This window comes from Epinephelus fuscoguttatus, linkage group LG16 (assembly GCF_011397635.1).
Source record: "Epinephelus fuscoguttatus linkage group LG16, E.fuscoguttatus.final_Chr_v1".
NCBI lineage: Eukaryota > Metazoa > Chordata > Actinopteri > Perciformes > Serranidae > Epinephelus > Epinephelus fuscoguttatus.
In genome coordinates, this window is record NC_064767.1 from 26,679,985 (window position 1) to 26,702,582 (window position 22,598).

Below are 22,598 nucleotides of genomic sequence, written 5' to 3' on the forward strand. Positions count from 1 at the left end.
ACTGAAACTAGTAGTATTTAACTACACCAACCTGGGGTCAGGGGAATCAAAGAGCACACATCATATTATCCAGAGTGAGCCAGATAATAAAATCCTCAGATCATAAAAGCCATAAAATCCCCATTCTACTGCCTTGGGCCAAATGGCTGCCACTAATGTATTAGACTACATGGCATGCATTAGCACTGGTGCCAGAAAAGTAATTCTCTGACAGAGAAAACTAATAAGGCATTCACACACTCTCTCTAAAGCATTTCTATAGCCAAAACTGCAGGTGTTTGACAGAGAGGCTGGAGAGAGAATACAGTTATCTCAGGTCAAACTGTGCGTCTCCATCCAGACAGTACAGTATGTGGATGCAGAGACGAGTGTTTAGTCATGCTCCCGGCTCCCGATCTGGCCGTATCTCCCTGATGCTCTCAGTCACAGCAAACGATTCAAAGGGGCTAGACACTGACTTCAAAAGACCAGTGCTGCCTTTGAACACCATGCCAGTTGCACAAACCATCAGCGGCACATCAGCGTCCTCAAGGCATGCACGGAGCAAATTTGTGCCTCTCTCGGCTGCAGATGCGACACTTGGCAAAGTCTTTTCACTGGATACCAAACAATAAAAACACCATGAAGAGGCAATGCAGCAACAGGGAGCTAACACACACCGCCCCACTTAGTGTTAGCCTCTGTTACGGTAGCTTTTGGACTCTCAAAGTGTTTTCCAACAGAGGGCTTCTTTCATCAGTCTAAGCTGAATTTACCAGGGCTTTCAGTCCACACTCTAAATGTGTATTTATCACTGTACTGTAGGGCAACATTTAAGCACATTGTCCTTTTACTATAGAAAAAGCAATGATGTTTTTGTGAGCTTTTTTATTACTGTTTTTAAAATGGATTAAAAAAACAGTCACGTGTCCAATTTATCTCTAAACTGTAAGTCCCTCTTGGGACATTTACTGTAGTTAATCATTTGACAACTAGATCATTCCTTTAAAGGTCTTGTGTGTAGAATTCAGTGGCATCTAGTGGTGAAGTTGCAGATTACAATCACCTGAAACCTCTTCTGAAAAGCTAAGTCTTCCTATCTGGAGTCAGTGTTTGGTTTGTCTGTTCTGGGTTACTGTAGAAACAACATGGCAGACTCCATAAAGGAGGACGTACTCCATAATATGTAGATATAAACAGCTCATTTTATGCTCACAAAACAGCTCACAATCCTTAGTTTCAGGTGATTATAAACTGATGAAGTTATGAATATTCTATTCTATTCTTGCCATTGTGTCCCCCTTCATCCTACACATTAGGCTTGCAGTCACTTTTAGTCAAAAATGAAAAATAAATAAATGAATAAAAATAAATAAATAGATAAATAAAGCAAAAATGTCATCCTTTCTTGCTTCTCAAATGTAAATATTTACTGGATTTAACTGTTTTCTATGATCTCAGACCAAATATCTTTTAGTTTTAAACTGTTGGTCTGATAAAACAAGAAATTTGAATAAGCCAACTTTAGCTTTGGGAAATGTTTTCTGATATCGTATTGGTCAAACGGTTAAAAAATAATTGACTGATGAGTCAATAATGAAAATTAACCTTAGTTGCAGGCAGCTTGATGGGTTCCACAGTTCTGCTACAAAAATACACCAGAAAACACTGCTTCCTGTGGATCCTTTTACAGGCTACATTTCTTGGCCTCAAAATCAGGTTTTAGGCCCTCTCAGTGCCAATGTGGTTTAAGCACTGGTGCCAGATCTTGTAAAAACAAGAAAGGTTTGTCCTTCAGAGCCGAATAAAAAGCCTCAGCCTGAATAGTAAGTGTTACAGTTTGCAGCCATTGATTCAGGGAGGTTTTTTTTATCTGTAGTCCAGAGACTCAATATACATTTTCAGTCACATTACAACAGAAAATGCAGTAAATGTGCTCCTCAAACATTCTGTGGTAACTCATCATTGATGCCCAGCAGCATATGTCCTAGACCCAGCTGACTGGAGCATTCAAGACTGTGTGAGGGCCTCAGACTAGAAACATGAGTGGGCTGTTCATATTCAACTTTCCAGTCTGCTATATCTACTGTAGTGCCCAACTTCCACGTAGCCACTGAAACCTCATGAGAGATGTTGTTGAAAAGAAAATAATCACTTTTATTTTGGTTATAATAAGGAGGTCCTGGAAATGTACTGTCCTTTACAGCAGTAGATACCACTTTAACATGCATTATCATGTTTCAGCCTCTTAGAAAGACTGATGAAAGAAACCTTGCATTGAAAACACACTGTCTGGACAAGGCTAATGGAACAGAGGCTAGCTAAAAAAAAGGAGGGACTTCGACTCTGTATTCTCTTTGTGCTCCCTGAGGCAATTCATCATCATTCTAAGCACCATGTATAGACAGTGATAAACAAGCAGGGAGCACATACGAATGTGGTTCAGTGTCTGGTAACCATGCCTGCTTGATAAAGCTGGTCACAATACTCAAAAATGTAATACTCATTTTCTAAAGGTGAACTGCACAATATAGCCATGATAACAGCAACCATCCATCGTATTCAGCTGAATGACAATGAATGCCTCATGTTAGAGCCCCATCTGCCAAAACCCAGACAGCATCCTAAACTGATATCCATTTACACAGAAAAACACAATCATACAAGACATGCGCCATACTGTATTTATTCCTAATAGTCACTTGACATTTGTCACAAATCACTGTTAAGTCTCGGGCTCTGATTTGAGATGGAATTTATTATCAGGTGTCTTAAATGACAAATGCTGCTAAGGTAAACAGATCATTCACAGAACAGGAAAAGGGATGTAAACACCTGTTTTGGGAGCGTCACAGGCACAGTGGAGTGCTTAATACCAAAACCCAAACCAGAGTGATGTTGAAAGGTGAAATCTCCACACATCAATTTTGTCCTGAGCAGCGCAGCGCAGCAGAGCTTATTACAGACTCCCAATCTGTCTCAAGTGTTCAGACTGTGTCAGTAATGCTGGGCTGCTGGGCCCTCGAAAAGCTTCATTAAAAAGCTTGGCCATCCAGAGCACATCCGTGGCAGCCAAATAAAGTGTCAGACCACATTTTTCATCTGCAGATTAAACCTATGTAAGGCTGAATTAAACCAAATTAGATCTGAAAATGAGAAATAAACCAAAGCCAGATGAGTGGAGGGGTGTGTGTGCGCTGGGAGCAGGAGGAAACTGCTCCAATACCATATGGAGAACTGGTTGTGTTGGGTTGTCACTGCCTCTCTGTCTGCAACCCCCTTATGCATTTTTGAAGAAATTAGAGCTTTCTGGTCTGTTGTTTACACATACCCACATATTCTGTTCCATTTATTCGTGTGGTGGATACACGGATGCTGACCTCCCTTATTCTTTCATCTACTGTGATCTGAAGGATCATTCCTGCACTCGAGTCTCTCTAGATTAAAGGATCCGCTCCCCCTGACCACGGAAAGGCTGTTTATTCTTCCACAATGGAAGTCTAGGTGCTTTTAAGAGTGAATTTCACGCTGGCATTGCGGCCCTTTGTGTGCTGGTGAGTGCATCAGGGCTACAGTGTGCTGGCCTGAGAGATAAACTCACTGCTAATCAATCACGCGGTGTCCTCTTTTTTTTCTCCTCTCCGTTCTTGCACACACACACACACACACACACACACACACACACACAAACACAATGTATGGACACAAATTCCTCTGCAATTTGGTGTAACAGTGTCCTGAGACTTCAGACCCACTTAAGTGCACATTTCAATCACTGGAAAGTTACAGTCCAATTGCTTTGTGTGTCCGTGTGTGACTATTTAACCTGACAAATTCACATGTATCTCAACTGGATAACCAGTGGTGGAAGAAGTACTCTATTACTTAAGAAGAAAATCGCAATACCACAGTGTATAAATACTCTGTTACAAGTACAAGTCCTGCAATCAAAATTTTACTTAAGTAAATGTTCAAAACTATGAAGTATTTAGAATGGCTCATTTCATTTCAATAACGTATTATTGGATTATAATTATTAACGTGTATGTCACTTTAATGTTGCAGCTGGTAAGGGTTGAGCTTACTTTAGTTATTTAATATACTGCTGTGTAGTTTGTGATTTCAGTAGTCTTCCCTTGACCCAAAATAAATCATAATTTATTTGCTGATTATATCCTGTATTAATCTGAATCTTCAAAGTCACTAGTAACTTAAACCTCAAAATTGTCCTTAAGCACAATACTAGTCACTTTTCATCACTGTGAATAACGTGCACACACACATAAAGAGCTGGACATACCCAGACAATGCTTTCAAGTGAAAGTGTGTGTGTGTGTGTGTGTGTCCGTGGAGGGGGTTGCAGCGAGGGGGCTGTGGCCTGTACTCTGCCACCCCAGTGTGTCAGATCCTCAGCCAGCCCATTGTACTGAAATTCAGCCACAATAGCACAGTATCTTCCCTAAAGCAGAGCCCTTATCATGGCCCTGAAATGACTCGTCTCTGTGGACGCCCACAACACAAGCTCCATGGGGGCGAGTGCGCAGAGCTGGAGGTGAGCGAGCGGTGCAATCTAGTCCTATTGTTCCGTGCATGATAAACTGGGCTTCAAACCTCTCATTCTCGCTCTATCTTTGGAATAGCTGGTTGCAATCTGTGATATGAGCTACTGTAGCAATGCTGAACTTTTGTGAACCATCAGATGTTATAGCATACAACATAATCTCTTTGTCAGTCTTTGAAGAGAGATAGAGAAAATTAATAAAACAACAATGTGTTTTAACAACCTGCATGATATGTCAGGTACATTTAGGGACTTTAATTACCTATGTCAAGGAGGTTTTGTTTTCTGTTTGATGTTTATCTGTTTGTCTGCACATTTATAGAAAAACTATGGGCCAGATTTTCATGAAACATGGTGGAGGGGTGTAGCATGGGCCAAGGACTAACCCATTGAACTTTTTTCGAGCAGGTCCAAATCCTGGGGTGGGTACACAAACTATTTTTCACTTTTGTTAACACTGTAAGACAGGGCATTTGGCCTTGGCAAACAAACACCATAAACCCAGTAGACAGTAGTAAAACAGCCAATTGTAGAAATACAATGACTCCACAATACAATCAACATTCATGGGTACCAGTAATCCTCTGTGGTAGCCCCCACACGCAGTTGCTCAAACTTCATACAGAAAGCGGTCTTCATGGGGCATCTGGGGACAGTGGTTTCATGGGAGAACCGCTACAATTGTAACACCACCATAATTGTAACAACACTTTTTTTCAAATAAAAGTGTAGCTATAGAAATGTAAATACACACATGTTATACAACTAATTATACTCTTGCTTACATCACAATGTTAACTGTCTGCAATAAACTCCACCAGGGATATTAAAGGAATACTTCACTGATAAATGACTATTCATAAATCAGTTATTCATGCTGTGTTACCTTGGATTCATGAAGAAAATATTTTTTATTCACATGCCTTCGGTGAACGAAGAATCCAAAAACTGGGACTACTGTTGACTAATGGAAGTAAACAGGGACCATGTTCAAAAACAGCACAACTAATTCAAAACATCTGTTAATAAACTGTCACACAACTTGTGCAGTATAATCCAAGTCTCATTTATCCAGCTGCATGCTCAGTGCTTCCAAAACACATTGCATTGCCTTGCCTTCAGCCCCTCTGGGCAGTACCACAAATAAAACTTATCTATGCTTTTACTTTCAGTCCTGTCCATAAAGAACTGAGGCAAGGCAATGCAACATGTTTTGAAAGTACTGAGCATGCAACTGGATAAATAAGACCTGGATCATACTGCACGAGTTGTGTCAAAGTTTCCTAATGGATGTTTTGATATAGTTTTGCTGTTGTTTAACATGATCCCTGTTTACTTCAACATTTTCCTCTTGAATTCAAAGTAACATGGCATGAATAAATAAATGATCATGCTGCAGGTGAAGTATGTCTTAAAAAAATGTTCACACTTTACGAGAACAAGTAATAATATTGAGCGCAATTTATAAGTACCTTATGAATGCACAGCTGAGATGATGACCATATTCTGACATCATTCTAATTAGAGCTGGGCTATATATCAATATTATATTGATGCTGTGATATGGAAACAGATATCTTAGATTTTAGACAGTGTAATATCAAGCTGCATTATAATAAAATGATGTCATTTTCTATAAGTATTTAACAAAATACTGTGTCATCATTTTGTGATAACACCTATAGTCAACCCTACAATATCATCTCAATATCTTTATCAAGGTATTTGGTAAAAAATATTGTGATGTTGACTTTCTCACATCGCCCAGCCCTTATTCTAATAGCTTTGGAAATATATCCATACACTGGCCTATGTTATGGTTGCTCTTGCAGATGAATATCATAGAGGACTGGACTACCTCGGTGGAGGTCAGCACTCTAAGGGTTCCCTTCAAGTATCCCATGTCTTAATTGACTGTAAGCTCCATGTAAGACATGCTGTCAGCTCATAATTTTCTTATGAGTTGACACGAAGCCTGAGACAGTATCATGTCAGTTATCAGTCAGGTTGACAGTGGGTGTGTCAGTGGAGTCAATGCTGCAGTGATAAATTGCTTTTCTAAACATAGCAGGCAAAGCAGACGGCATTCACCTCAACATTTAATGTGCAACAAAACACTAACGCATCTAACAGAAAAGACATCATGCTGCTCCTTCAGGCACTATAAAATTCCATTAGACATTTATTTAAATTCTACTTCATTTTTTTATTACGTTGAGGTAAAAACTAAACTGACATAATCACTTTTAAAAAAAGGATGTTTTTTTTAAAATCATATATCATGTATTTAAAAATCTGTTTGGGGATGCACCAAGAGTAACTCAACACCAAGCGACGGTGAATGAATTGAAAATTGGAGGGGAAGACCTCCTGCTTCAGTGCATGTTGTTCTGCAGTTTGATTGGAAGACTTTCCAATGTAATACTGCTGTGCTTCTGGGTAAAATGTATCACTTTATTCTCTCTGATCTCGTTAAAAGCTTACTCACTCTTGGTCTAGTTAGAGTTGAAGATCCACTGCTTGTGCATGCGGAGCTTTGCCAAACAGTGCTCAGGGAAGCCTCCGTAGACGTCTACCCCTCTCCATGAATTGTAATATTTTCCACTTGATCTACCCACACCAGAGATAGCTATCAGTCCATGCATCACAAAATTGTCTCTCATGTGCGGCAGTGCAACCCTCTGCACGGCAAACAGCAAACCTGGATGTGGAACAACACCACCACAAAAGTCAGCTTTGCACATTAGCTCGTTATTTAGAGTCAGCAATAAGCTATATAAAACCTTCTTCACGCCAGAGTGTTGATGGATTCCCCAAGTACATGTTACAGCAATCATCGGGCGGTGAACAAGTGCCGCAAACACGGCACATCAACTGCAAAGTAATCCAGCAGCTCGGTATCATTTGGCTGCCTGTTCACAACATCCATAACACCAGCTGAGGGATGTTGTAGCACATCAAGCTGTGAGCTTTATAAAACACCTCAATCCACAGTGACAGATATAAACAGTGCCACAGTAAACAGAGATGACCCCCGAAGGTTACCATCACTCACTGACTCTCAAACTGATGTATGTTGTGTACAAACAGCCTCCTGACAACTGGATGAAATTCCATCATCATGAACTGTTAATGAAAATATATCAAGGTGAGAAATACTCTTTTTTAATGGATGTCACATAAAACAATGCTGCTGTAAAAGCCTTGTGGAATGAACTCAAAATAGCTCGACATTCGTCCTAGCTTTAATTTGGTTATTACAACACTTTCACATGGAGTTTGACCTGGTTAATTAGTGCTGTCGCATTACAAAACAGTCACATATAAAGGTTTTAACACACTAGGTGAAGCGGAGTAATGTTTGATAATAAGTTCTAGTCTGACACTGAGGCCACATAGATTCAAAAATAAAGTAGCAGCTTTAGCGCACACCGTGTTTGTTTTTCTCACTGTCTAGATAATAAGACAGCAATGGCAGCTTCTCTGTGGCAAAGATCCTTGCAGCAGCATGCAGCTCAATCCCCAGCAAAAGCAGCTTTGAAATTAAAATGTCCTTATCCATTTCCTTCCCCCACTGGGGAGATGGATATATTATGTCTCTTTGTGACGGTCATTTCAAATGATGACTACTTTGCCACTTACCTAATAACTAAAATTGAAGATGATCGTCTGTCTTTCAGAGTATACCATTCCTTGTGCTTTCTGCTCAAGATGACGATGTTTATGCAAGTTTTCTACCAAATAAATTGCAGTGGTACAATGGATTGGATCATGAATTACTATTTGAGCCTTCAGTCTCTGGAAGGCGTCACTGTAACTCATCTAATACAAAAACCAATTTCAGATTATTTCATCTGATGTGTTTATGTTCTTCTGAGTTTAATAGCTCTCCCCAGCATAGACCAATTAACCAGTCAACAGACCATTTAAGGCCTGATTAGTCTCAGACTGGCTTTTAATTTGATATGCATTCAGACCACAGACTAAATAGCTGATCAAGCGGGGCAGGTGGATAAGACGTCTGTCTGATACGGAGATGCATGATAATTAGTGTTCTGTGTTTCTGCTGTGGTCCAATCATCTCCACTCATAGCAAATCAGAAATAGCCTAAAATAGACAGTGCCTGCACACATGCATGGGTGGCTTGAGATTGACAGCTATTTGTTTTGAACATGCATTACCCTGCCATGAACTACCTTATCAGGATTCTCTTCGATCCAGCTCTTTACTGTGTTCAGAGCGATGTCAGCTGCAGGCTCATTTGGAAAGCCTAGAAGAGAGAAAAAAAACAGTGTCAGTACCAGTTGTATCCAACATGCAGATGCAAGGGGGAGACAAAAACAGACAGTCCAACAGACAGACTAACCGATATCTCCACAGGTAACAGCATTTCTCCTAAATCAATGGAAAGCAGCACAAGCTGCTTGTCTCTGGCAGATGAGACCAGCTGTCTGATAAACTGCTGTAGACGTGTGTTGCCAGATGCACAGTGACGGGAAAACACATACACATGCAGACATATTCTGGGGGCACAGAGTGTAGATAAAACTACATATTTACATCACACCCTCCCTTACCTCAGGTGGTATTGAGTGTTTTGTCTTTATGGGGGAAATTATGCATAGATGTGCGATCATTACACACACTAGCCTATTTTATCAGTTTGCCAACATGTAGTAAAAATGGTGTGGCTGAGATGCAATGTGACTAACGACCATATTAATCACAACAGTTGTGCCTGCTAAGGAGCCCGAACACTACGTTAACACAAGGTATCGATCTAAACACACAGATTGCAATTTGATTAATTTTTAATAAGGCCAGCTGAGGGAGGACTCTGCAGGATGCTGATCTCAAGATCATTTGCTGCCACTATAGAGAACTTCCCAAGACCCAACACTTAGAGTGAGCTATTGACTATAAAAGCCCTTGGGCAGCCTTGCTACAGCTGGAGAGTATATAACCCATTAGTAAAAGCGCTGACAATCTTCTACTCTGTCACAGAGTAGTGTTTCAGTTGTCTTCATTTCAAAGTAATTATAGCTGAGTTTGGTCATCTGTGCCTTTCACAAAACTTGACAAAAGCATTTTGCTCTAAAGCCTCTGTACAAATCTGTGGAGCTAGTTTGAAGCTGCCTTGCAGTTACATTCATAATACTGCTATGCAAGTTAAGCCCAGAAGCCAACAAACAAACCCTTTTTTTTTCTTCTTTTTTTTCCCCCAGTCCTAAATGATCTCGCACATGATTTCAAACTTCTTCCATATTATAACCCCTGACCTCCATAAGGGACTACAGGTTGCAGCAGGCATTGTCTTCTTCTAACGACAGAGGTCAAGACCTCAATTTCTACCCACATCAATGGATACAAGGGCCACGCCACAGCTGTAGCCTGTTGGTTATTGCATGGGTCACATTCTCAAATATTTTTCTTTTTCCGGGTCATTGCCACGACTGTAACATTCTATGACCTATGAAACAGGCTTACAAGCACTGCAACGACCCCTTCCCCTTTAAGTTGGATGTAAAGAAAAAAATGAAAAGCCTTGAAGATTTAGCCTTACGTTTCCTGAATTCTTTCATCTCTCACTCGGACCACCTGCTGTCAAAGCCTCTCAATAACTTCCCTGTAAATGCTTTAAATCAACTGCCTTGACAGTCAAGATATACTGTATGAAGCTTTATCCCCACCACTCTCACCTTTCTGACTACCGCTGATGTCTCTCTCTGTCTGTTTTTCTTCTCCTCCCCCTTCTCAGCCTGACAGGAGTGGCTGAGTTACACTGAGCAGAGGAGAGGGGCTGAAGTGCTGCCGAGCCCTAGCTGAGCTCCTGTTCAAGCCCTGGGTGGAGCGAGATGTGAGCTGCATACCAGCCAGCAGTGACAGCCAGTCTGCTCCTATGGCTCTGTTAGGCAGTGTCTGCAGACAGTGCATGGCCCGTTCACGGCTCCTGCCCTTCAAAAGCTGCCCCCAGAGCTGTGTGCTCAGAACCTAATCCAGCATGCCAAATCAGTTTGCAGGTCACCTGACTCCTCTTGTCTCCCCAGACACACTTAACCTTTTCAGTGATATCACTTTGTCTGGTGATGTTTCCTTTTTAAAATCCGTTTCCACACATATGCAGGTGTACCGACACCCCAACTCGCACGTCAAGTAACGTAGGCAAACAGATGTGCGGAAGACAAGAAAGCTGAGAAAAATAGATCCATGGAGATAGGACCAGCTGTTTAGAAAGAGCAGGCACAATGGGAGAGGTGTCAAGGAAGTAAGCATATAAACAAATGAAACAAGGAGCTAATTATAATAAAAAGTCAGGACCTGTCTTTGTGCTCTTACTATGAAAACTTTATGAAAGCTAAAAACAAACAATTTTACATGCAATTTGGAGGTGCAAACATGTTTACAATTTAGGGAAAAGTACTTAAATGCATAGGGAAGTGGAAAGGTTTGATGCTGCCTACTGGGATTGCTTAATATATCAAACTTGCAGTGATAAAGGTAGGCGCTGTCACGACTGCCAAATGATCCTCAGATTATTGGAAAGCACATCCTCTCCTCATTTATAACGGTTGCATACACACAAAGCAGGGCTTGAACTGTGTGTACACCACTTTCTAATCATGAATTTGGATGTATTAAACAAAAGCTGATGAAGAAATGTGCATAAATTAACTAAAAAATATGACCCATTCACTGGCATATTTTGGAGACAGGAAAATTGGTGGCGGTGAAGAGAAGGTGGTGAATTGAACCCAGACTGTAGAAATTAAATATGAGAGCAATCATTATGTGTGTAATGATGCTGCTCACACATTTTAATAGACTTCATGTCACACGTTACTTATAGATTCAAACCAGCAGTGTTTTTTGTGCTTGTGCTAGTGAGTCATAACTATTCCATATGCACCTTTCAGTTGTAAAAGATAGAAGCCAACTCAAATCTTAAATCAAATTCCACTCAATATTTCATCAGTGCTGTCTTGCCATCACATTCCCCACCCCTGGAGTGCAGAAGACTGTATGCTACTGATATTTCTGGTCAGCTGTTGAGCACACTGCAGCTGTTGAAATACTAGCATAATGCTGGACTGTGGCAGGTGGCAGGATACCCAATATTAAGCATGAGTATTTTCACCTCCACCGTGCAGCTGATGAAAGTATCATCTGCCGTGGTAGCAATCCAAGACAACATCATAAAGCATTAAATAACTGCAAAACAAAGCAGCAGTAGTTTTCAGTATGATGCCACACGTGATTTTAGATTGCATGTGGTTTTTGTGTGTGAAATCATTGCAGTGAACACAATTGTGCTGTCAGGCGCAAAGAGTGCACTGAAGACACAGCAGCAACTGCTACACACACTCCGCTTCTCCAGTCACCTCACCCACGTCTTCATCACCTGCACATATGGAATGTGTAAATTAGCAAAAACGGTGGGGGTGCTTTTTTTCCTTTTTTTTTTGCATCCCCCTTTACATCTGACCATTTTATTTTTTTGTATGTTGAATTCACTGCATTAACCACAGGAGCAACATGTTGCCACTCGCTGCATTTTCTTTAGTTTGCGACCCCACTGCTGTGACCATCAAACATTATGTGCTTTCTCACCCCTATCTCACCAACGAGCACCCTGATTTCTGAGTCTGAAAAATTCCTTTTTGTGGTCTTCCTCTCAGTTGTTGCAATGATTCACCGTACGGCAAAGCCACTGGCTTTGATCAGCCAGCTCATTTCATTTCATTTGTAGGTACACAAACATTCAGTATGGATTCTCTGCAGTGTTTTACAAATGAAGCCCCAGATCTTAAAAAATGGATGCCAGAAATGTTAGAAATGGTATCATACAAACAGGTTAGCTGGAGCCTCTGATGAAGGTGAGAACTTTGAGAGGTCATGGAACCACTTTTTTGCTCATAGCGTTGCTGGGACACTGGTAATCAGATTGTATAACTACTGTGTAATAGCTAAATGTTTGTTTTAGTTCTTCTAAATGTGCGCATTTACCACAGGCCTTTAGATCTTATATAACTAAAGATAATATTACCTTTTATATTTAAATAAATAAAAACTTTAATCACATGAAAAAAGAAAGCTGAAAAGCTCTTAATCATAATATTAGGACATTCTGGTCAACAGCAGTGGGTGGACGGCATTGAGTCCATTTAATCTATTCAGTGTGGAGTTTGTACAAATGCTCTATTGATTTGAGAGCCATACCTATTAATCATAGCAGAGCTGAACAGAGAGGAGAGATGAAAAGAGGCGAGCTATAGAACCAGTGAGAAAGATAACAGGGAAGTAGAAAGACAGATGTATACAAATGTTGGAAAAGAAATGGCATAAGGAGAGTTAGATGGAAAGCTCGAAAACAGGGTCAGTGCAGCTCGGGGCAGGATGCCAGAAGAACTCTGCTCAACAGGAACATCAACTGCCCAAGGTCAACAGCAGCAGTTTGAGTGCATCGGCTGCTCTCTCTCATCATTTGTCTCCTTCACAGCATCCACTACCTTTACCTCTTTGCCTCTCTGTCCTGCCGTCAGCATGGCCAAGTATGTTTATATGCTTAAAAACAGCTACAATAAAATACCCTCAATCTCCACTTCTGCCACCTCTCTTGGCCGCAGGAGTCACAGCCCTGTTGGAAGTGCAAAATCCACTTACAGGAGTTCAAAAAATGATGCTCAGAAAAGGATTGAGTGGGCTGACTCTTTCATATGCTCAAGTACACACAAAATGAAAAAGTTCTGTGTTTTACTTCTACATCCTCTCCCCTCAACACTTCCTTCTTATTCTCTTTTGCTCCATTTGCTGTGTGGAAGGTTCAGTGAAAGCTAATCTGTCAGGAGGTGGAGAGCTGGCGTCAGGCGCAGTGATGGTGGGCCCTCCAGGGTCCCTGCTCTGCTTGGCTCGGCTCTCTCCTATGCTGGGAATATGGCCGGCTCAGGGAGATTTGTCTTAGTGAGGCGCACTGATGGGATATGTGCAGCGCAGCACCGCTGATGAGGACTCAGGTGGTGCAGTGTTATTTCTGCTGAAGGCTCCTCTACTTCATCACCAAGCAGAGCGCAGCATCCAGACAGAAAGGAGGGGAGAGAGACGGGAGACTATGGCACGTGCCATGTGGACAAAGGGTTACTGTGGCACAATGTGCTTACATAACATCTGCATAGTACATCCAGTGATGTTGATGGCAGCAGTAGTTATGGGTTCAGTGACCACAACAAATATGGACTAGTGACGAGGGAGAAATAAGATAAACACTGAGTCTGACCTGAGAAGACTGCGAGGCAGGTCTTTTCAGTTAGTGTTCCTCATTCATCCGAGGCCACAATTAAAAAGCACAATCATAATATATGAAAAAGACGACTTGGTTTCATTTCCTTTTAAATGAAAGGTACATTTTCATCTGTGTCTCCACGTTAGCCCAGTGAGTTAAGCCAAAGGGAAGACTCATCTTAAAACAGAATTCCCATATTTTATTCCTATGATCTTGGGCATGTAGGACCTTTGTTAATATGGAAAAAAAAGAGAGCCGGCTCTAATCTCTGATGCAACCAAGAGACAGAGTCTCTGGCCCCTCTCTTAGGCATATGTAAAACACCTTCATGAAGATTTTTGCAGGACCCAGGGAGACTTTTAAGGAATATGGTTTTATTTATTTTACACAAAACTAGAAACCAAAGGAAAGCCACTGCTTTGGATGTTACAGCTAAAAAAATACAAGCAGTTACTTAATTCATAATGAAACAGCTTACATCACAGACAACTCTGTCTTGACTGTGAGAGTTGGAAAGTTCATGTTCAAAAATATCCACTGAACTGGAACGTAGGAAAATAATATAAATGTGCACTCTGCCTTAGGGTGAATTTCTGCTTTAAGAACAGGCAAACCCATTGCTCTCTCTCTCTTTTGCCAGCATGGCAACTCTTTCGTATCCTAAATTTAGTTAGAGAGTTAACTTCACAACAAACTTGTGTAGCTCAGGTGTTTTGCTCTAGTGAGAAGGAGTGAGGAGTAACTGCATCACCTGATAAAGCGAGTAGAGGTAAGTCAACAAGTTGAATGTATGTCTGCGCAATGATACATTCCCATTCTTTGTTTGCAAATAAATGGGTAGGCTGTGAGAACATAGTGCATACCACACCAGTTTTGTTTTCCCTGAGTGAGCTTATATTGTGAAGACAATATCACCTCAACCTGCTGTTGTTTCAGGGCTTTATAATTTCTAGTGTTTTTTCTATTTTTATTTATTTATTTTTTAAGAACACACTGATTTTTTTGTAGGAGTGTGTGGCCTTGGTTTGATAAACATATGCTGCCTGAATTCTTGCAAAATTCAAAGTACCGCCTTTCTCCCCTTGAGGCAAGAATGGTATTGTTGGTCCCTCTTTGCTACCCCTCAGTTGTAGTTGGTCAAGTTCACGTCTAAACACTCGTCATTCATTTTGATGAGCTGTCTACCTTGAAGCAGCATATAGCCCGAGGCTGATGTATCTGGCACTCGTAAATTCACCACAGGTGTTGAAATGGCGGTAAACAGGAAATGTGCTACAGAAAAATAAAAATGGCAACAACAGAAACATAAAATGCCAATGTTTATCTGATTCTGAAAGGTCTTTAACAAAGATTTAGCATCTCATTTCTTTTTACAACTGTTGCTCAGAAACATCTTTAAAATAGTTGTATAAAGAAACTCCCCTTTTAATAAAACATTGATAGGGCCCAGAGAGTCTGACTGATGCCTCTAAAGACCTTTATTATAACAGACGGGCAGGGTGGAATCACTTAAGCACAATATTATACAAAGTAGATTAGTTGATTGTGGTTAGGGCAGCAGGAGGAAATCATTAAGTGCAGCACAAGTGAGAGCTGCTCTAGTTGAGGGCAGCAGTCCTGTGTGTTCATCTGGAAAGGGAGGGGGAAAGAGGGTTGTCACCCCATCAGGGCCCAGAGGAGAGGTGAGGTGACCCGGGGTGGAGGACAGAGTAGCGCCCCAGGACTCTAGACGCCAAAGCATGGGTGTCAAATGGCCCGGGGCTCCTCTCTACACCAACACTGGGACATGGCAGGGCTGTGACCATGACCGACTTTGCAGCCCGCAGAAGGAGACAGAGACAAAGAGGGATGGGAGGGTGCTATGTGAGGAAGACAGGCAGAAAAAGAGGTAGGAAGAAAGAGAGCAGCCTCCATGGCACAACAGATGATGACCTTCCTTGGAAACATTCCATACAGGTGATGCCACGCTTTGTCCTACATGCTAAAATTAACATCCGACATTCCACTTTTTAAAAACATCCTGAGGAGCGTTCGATAAGCAAAAGTTTAATGCTCAACCAAGTTTCTCAAAGGCCTAAATCTATTGTCCTGTGGGTGGGGAGTATTTTTACATTTGGCTTATCATCCATGAAAATGGTAGAGCAAGGCTAGTGTTGAGTACAATGCACACTGTGTGACTCGGTTAAATGGGCTACGAAGCTCCTGCTCCCCCTGAGCACACACTCTGCTACCCACTGATACAGCACGTTGCTTCTATGTACCTTGAAATTCCCAACCCAGCTGGGCTAAGCTCCCTGTAGTAAACCCTCGGTTTTAAGAGAAGGGGAGACTTGCCCGGGCCATCTCTGGCAAGCTAGCAGCGAGCCATCACTGTTGAGAGATAAGGTGCCATGAATGTCTCCAACCTTTCTAATCCTAGACAGGGATGAAGAGAGCCGGAGCATGATGCTGGCTGGAGGAAAAAATTCTTAGCTGCTTGACACCTTTGATCTGGACAGTACAGTAGAATGGCAGCGTGGACATACCAGTAGAGCTTGGCTGGATTACATCCGTATATCATCCGCTGCCACGAGTCAGTGCAAAAACCCCTCCGTCAACAATCCTCAGATCCGTCACAGAGACAGATGAGCCAAAGGTGTAGAAGGTGAGCAGTAAACAGGGAGATATTTGTCCTGAGTAGTGGCATTGCCGTGTTGTGAGCCCCCTGATTGTTTTGATAGGGTTATAAATGCACGTGTGCGATGGCATCTGCCAGGTAAGTAGTAGACTTAATGTTCATGTCCTTGCTTTTGCATTGTGCCAGTGAGCTCTCTGCTCCGTGCTGAGATTGATCTTAGTAGTCGCCTCCTAAACTGTACAGCTCATTACAAGGCTTTTGGAAAGTGCTCTTTCAGCGCCAGCTAAGATACGATCTCCACAAGGCTAAATTGTCCACGATGCGTCTTGAAATGGGATTTTTATGTATGTGGCTTTGCTTGAGCAAGTATCTCAGCCCGTGTGTGAGCACGTGTAGGACTGATGCATGAGGGAGAAATATAGACCACAAGGGATGAGAATGTAAGGGAGGGATGAGGGGAGAGAAAGGGATGCAAAAAGAGAATATGACCTCTCTAAGTCTAGGTAGTTGGACTCTTGGCACTGATCTTGTGAGACATTGAGAGGTGTCTCCTCTTTGGAAGGAATAATCCATTTAAACCCAGGTCGCATGGCTGTGATTGATGTGCAAACAGGAGCGGCACTTAATAACCTCTATCATGCTGGGTGACCTCATGGCCCATGGTGGGCACCAGTTTGTTTATGGGTGGTACCTCCGACACACTATCCGTGCAGAAATTCTGTTGTGGCTAATGGGCCGGACTGAGGGATTGGACTGTCAGCGCAGTGTGAGCCCTCATTTTTCTTTCCAAGCGTCTAAGGTACCCCCTGCGCACCCCTGCAACACCCAGCCTCCCTGCTCTGCCATCATCTGTCAACGGTGACTGAGTCTCCTGGAATATGGAGGCGTGAAAGAGAGTGTCAATTAGCATTAGCTTTCCTGACAAATCTATTTTTCTCACCACAAAGGCCTTGGATAACTTGTTCCTGATTCCTCTCTGTCACAATGTTGGGGGCGCAGCATTTGTTTTGTCGACAACGATTCAAATGTGAAAATGGGTCAAGCACATGTGCATAGGTATGGTACCTGGGCGCACATATAAAATTATGGCTATATTCATGCGTATTCTACAGAGACAGAGGGATAGAAAGAGGCACACACACGGAGACAGAAAGAGAGAAAGAGAGATCGGGAAGATGTGCCTTTCACACTAAAAAGCTTTTGTTTACATTGCTGAAATGGAAGTTGACCTTAAAGGTTATCTTAAATGTACAGAAAATGTCAAAACGCCTGACAAGAGAGCAGGGCCCCTTTCAGAACATGGCAGTACTCAGGGGGCACAGGGAAAAGTCATACAGAATAACACCACAGCGCCGCACTGTACTGTAGTTCCTTTGAAAGTCCCTCCTCTATTTGCCCTCTGCTGTGTGAAGATCTTCAGTCTTAATCAGCTGTATTGTTCTGTGGAGATGCAGTTATGGGAAGCGCTAAGCTGTTTATTTATTGAACAGGCTGTTTAATTCTCCCCCCTCTGCTGCATGCTTGGCTCTGCACAGCCTACCCCTTTGATGTGAGGGGGCTGCTGGTGGAGCGCTATGAACGGCTCCTACTGGCAATGCAGCACACGGCACTACAGTAAAAGCAATAAGGCAATAAGCAGTACCCTCGTCAGCGGCGTACCGTGCAAACAGTGACCCTCTCCTTCCTGCATGCATTTGGCTCGCCTTTGTGCCACTACAATAGAGCTGTTTTACTCCAAAATGCCAAATATCCATTTTAAAAAGAGGCCTGTATGTTTCCATTACCTGACACTCTCCACTCTATTCCTTAATTCAACCAGTGGAAGAGTCGTCACTCTAAAAGCTGTAATTTAATGTTCAAATTCATTTTGTTCTGTCCATCATTTGACTTCATTTACTGAGCATTCACAACATCTTTTAAATCACATATAAATCACTCACCAAGTCATACACTAACAAGTCAGTCACCAACAATCAGACACTAATAAGTCTGTCACTTGGTCTGCCACTAACAAGTCAGACACTGACAAGTCACTCACCAGCATGTCAGTCACTAACAAGTCAGACACTAAGGAGTCAGACACCAACGAGTCAGTCCCCTACAAGTCAAACACCAATGAGACAGTCAACGAGTCTGCCATTAACGTTAAAGTCAGGCACTGAGTCAGTCACAAATGAGTCAGCCACTAACAAGTCAGTCACCAACAAGTCAGTCACTTACAAGTCAGACACTGACAAGTCAGTCACCAACAGTCACTTAGTCTGCCACTAGTAAGTCACCAGTAAGTCAGACACTAAGGAGTCAGACACCAACGAGTCAGTCATTAACGAGTCAGACACTAATAACTCAGGTACTAATGAGTCAGACACTAACAAGTAAGTCCCCAACAGGTCAGTCCCCTACAAGTCAAACACTAATGAGTCAGTCAATGAGTCTGCCATTAACAAGTCAGACAATGAGTCAGCCACTTACGAGTCGGTCACCAACAAGTCAGTCACTAAGGAGTCAGACACCAACGAGTCAGTCATTAACAAGTCAGACACTAATAACTCAGGCACTAATGAGTTAGACACTAACAAGTCAGTCCCCAATAGGTCAGTCCCATACAAGTCAAACACTAATGAGTCAGACACCGAGTCTGTCACTAATGAGTCAGCCACTAACGAGTTAGTAACCAACAAGTCGGACCGAATGAGTCAGTTACCAATGAGTCAGTCACCAGTGAGTAAGATACTAACAAGTCAGTCACCGAGTCTGCCACTAACAAATCAGACAGTGATGAGTCAGTCACTAATGGGTCAGCCACTAACGAGTCAGTTAATGAGTCTGCCACTAATGAGTCAGACACTGAGTCAGACACCAATAAGTCAGTTACCAACAAGTTAGTCACCACTTGACACTAACAAGTCAGTCACTGAGTCTGCCACTAATAAGTCAGCCTGTAATTGGTCAGCAACCAACAAGTCAGTCACTAACAAGTCAGTTACCAAAGAACTATTCACTAACAAGTTGATCACCAATGAGTCAGACACTAACAAGTCAGTCACTGAGTCGGCCACTAATGAGTCAGTTCAAGGGCGTAGGTTTGATTTTCACATTGGTAGGGACATAAAAGTGCTCCATGGCAGCGTCCTGTACATTGATGATTATTTAATGCAATTTCACGTCATGTGAAACTGATCACATATCTACACTAAATACAAGAATATCTTGGTTAATGTATTCTCTAATGTTATCAGTTATATGAATATACACTGATAACTTCACCACATCTGTTCGTATGTGCTTCCCCGGGTAAACTATAATAATAACAATAACAGTATACTCCGAAGGGGCTTAACTTCAGTACCAGCCTGCGGTCTGCAGTTGGGTTGGTAATAGTGATTCAAATTGATATTGATATTGAGTAAAAACATATATTATGCATGAATCAATATTTTTACTTACCCCTAGTCACAATGCTGAATCTCACTATCAACATATATCCTTCATGATTAAATCTCACCTGTGAGGCTCCTGTCTCTCCTCTATCTCCTCCTGTCTCTCTTCCATTTCCTTCTGTCTCTCTTCCTGCCTCTCCTCCAGTCTCTCTACTACTTGTCATCTGACAAAAAAATATATTGATGCAAGACATGTGAACAGTGGGACAATTTGAGGTGCAACAGTCATAGATTTTGATTGTTGTAGCCTGAGGAAAACATACTGTATGTTTTACAATTGTGTAATTCATTAAACAACATCTGAATGTATATAGGTTAAAGAACAGCCATAATGTCAACACAAGTTAGTCAGCTTCATCATGTTAAACGTAAATAAAATAAATCAACAAAAATGTAAATGCTCCAAAATCATTATAATACCACTGTGTGCAAAATGTTGCACTTACACCCAATATCTATTACATAAATATAACTCAGTGTTGGTGTTTTTACTGGGAGCAGTGGATCTCTATTCTCCTAAAGTCCCTCCTTCACACACACCATGGATGCTGAAGACTGTCACTGAAGGAGCTATTATTTAGTGTTTACACTTTATTTATTCAGACTGTTTCTATCATGTCATATTACTACAAACATTAATGTGAACTGTGTCATCACTACATGACATCTATGATTGCTGATGGAGCATGTGAAGTGGAATTTCATGTTCTCTGGCATAATATTCATCTAATAGTTGCCAAACTTAGCTCAGCTAGTATTAGTATTAGCTTATTTACTGAACCAACTGACTCACCGTTCACACTCAGTGCTCCGGTGTGGAGCGCTAACGGTGACACGTGTGTATGTGTCATTCCCTCACGAACTGCTGTGAACTGTACGGTGATGCGCACCCACAAAGTCAGTGGAGAGAGCGGCGCTGGGGAGGACCAATCACACATTACCAAAATAACGGTAGAGCCAATCGATGAGCAATACGAGGTTAGAGACGGGACGTATGGTAGACACCAATGATTATTAACCCTTTGTGTACCATACTGAGCAGACGCCGACAGCCAGTGTTTATATTGATAGGGACAATACAGAAGGGGCTATGAGTCAGCCTGTGAGTCAGTCACTAATGAATCAATCACTAAAATGTTAGCCACTAACAAGTCAGTCACCAATGGGTCAGACACTAATGAGTCAGCCACTGAGGAGTAAGACACTAATCAGTCACACAGCAGTCACTACTAATTTTACTGAGAATTTGAATAGGCTAGGTGTTGCTGTACAGATCAGAAAGACCCCAAATTTGTGATTTGAGATATTGGGCTAAGTAAATGACTTGACTATAGGGTCGCATCAAACTGGAAAAATAACAAAAAATGCTACATAATGCATGTTCATATCAATGCAGAATGTGCTGTCGGAATTTCCTGTGCAAGACAGGAAGATATGAGAAGAGGGAATGAATTTTGCAGAAATGACTGCTGAATTCATCATCACTGACTGCAAAATGTGAGGTGAAATAAGCAGCGAGGGAGGAAGAGGGAAGAGAGAATGAGAGAAAAAGAGTGAGAAAGAAATTACAACTTTCGCCCTTCTTATCATTAACACTTCAGTAATAGCCATTTTGAGATGCGTGCAAAGACAGGTGGCAGAAAACAGACATTATTGCAGAGAGAGATGGTGAGAGAAAATGATGAGGAGTTGTTGTGCAGTAAACCATGCAGACTGCAAAAGTGATGGGTGGAAAATTCAGTATAATTATAAACATCTAGTGAATTTTAAGCCTGAAGGCTCTCTTTAGTACACACACTGGGCATGCTGTATATCAGGGTGTGTGACCACTTGGACTGTCTGGTACCAATTCACATGATTGGAAGTTTAATTGCACTGACTGGGCATAGTTTTTTATCTGTGCTGAATAAATGGACAGCTTGTTGAACTCTTACAAGTACACCATAATTAGCTATTCGTTTTTTCAGCACCCTGGATGTTAATAATATGGTAGGTGCTTATTATCAGAAACTGTTGAGGACCGAAAAAAAGGTTTGAAGTAAGTTTGTTGTAACTGCGTGTTTATGACTGGTTTAATAAGCACATCGACATTTTGTCAGGCTCTATAATCAGTGATTTAATAATCAGTAAGCCTATGTTGTGATGTTGTCAGTGTGCAACTTTGTGACAACTGCCAGTTAGTTATAATACAGGGCTGATAAAGGAGGAAGAGTGACGGCTTTGGATGGATCACTTTGTTCTGACATTTCATAGAAAAACGTAAGGTAATGTAAGGTAGCCTGTAATTTGCACGTGTACACGGAGGCTTTTTTGATGCTGAAATTCCTGTACTTTAAAAAGTCTCTATAGGCAGTTTCAAATGAGTAAAACCTAATAAATCCATATACACCACAAGCATCTAATACTGTGATTTTTACACCAGACAGCTGGCATGTCTATTTTCATATGAGCTACCAGTAGTGAGGTTTAGAGGCTTCTGTGATCTTAACGCATGCTCCCAGTCATGTTCTGGGATTGTGTTATTAGTCAATAGCCTCTTTTTAAGGTGAAAGCCTCATGTAACTTCCCCCTTGTGAACAGAGCAGTGCAGGATTTCATTTCTAAGATGTGTTTCCTCAACCAATATATTACATTTGGCAGCTGAAAACTTCTTTTGCACTCTAAGCAAGACACATCCTTCAATACTACGCAGACATTTGTGGCTGCAATGCACGGCAGGTCAG

The 22,598-nt window shown here is 41.6% G+C and overlaps 1 protein-coding gene across 2 annotated transcripts in view; it reads right to left on the minus strand.

Annotated features, from left to right (window-relative positions):
• Window positions 1-22,598, minus strand: part of macrod2 (mono-ADP ribosylhydrolase 2) — a 467,780-nt gene that overhangs the window by 99,239 nt on the left and 345,943 nt on the right. For both annotated transcript variants that reach the window (XM_049600013.1, XM_049600012.1), the window contains exon 8: window positions 8,738-8,811. In XM_049600013.1, coding sequence (XP_049455970.1) covers window positions 8,738-8,811 — 74 coding nt within the window. The remainder of the gene's footprint in view (window positions 1-8,737; window positions 8,812-22,598) is intronic.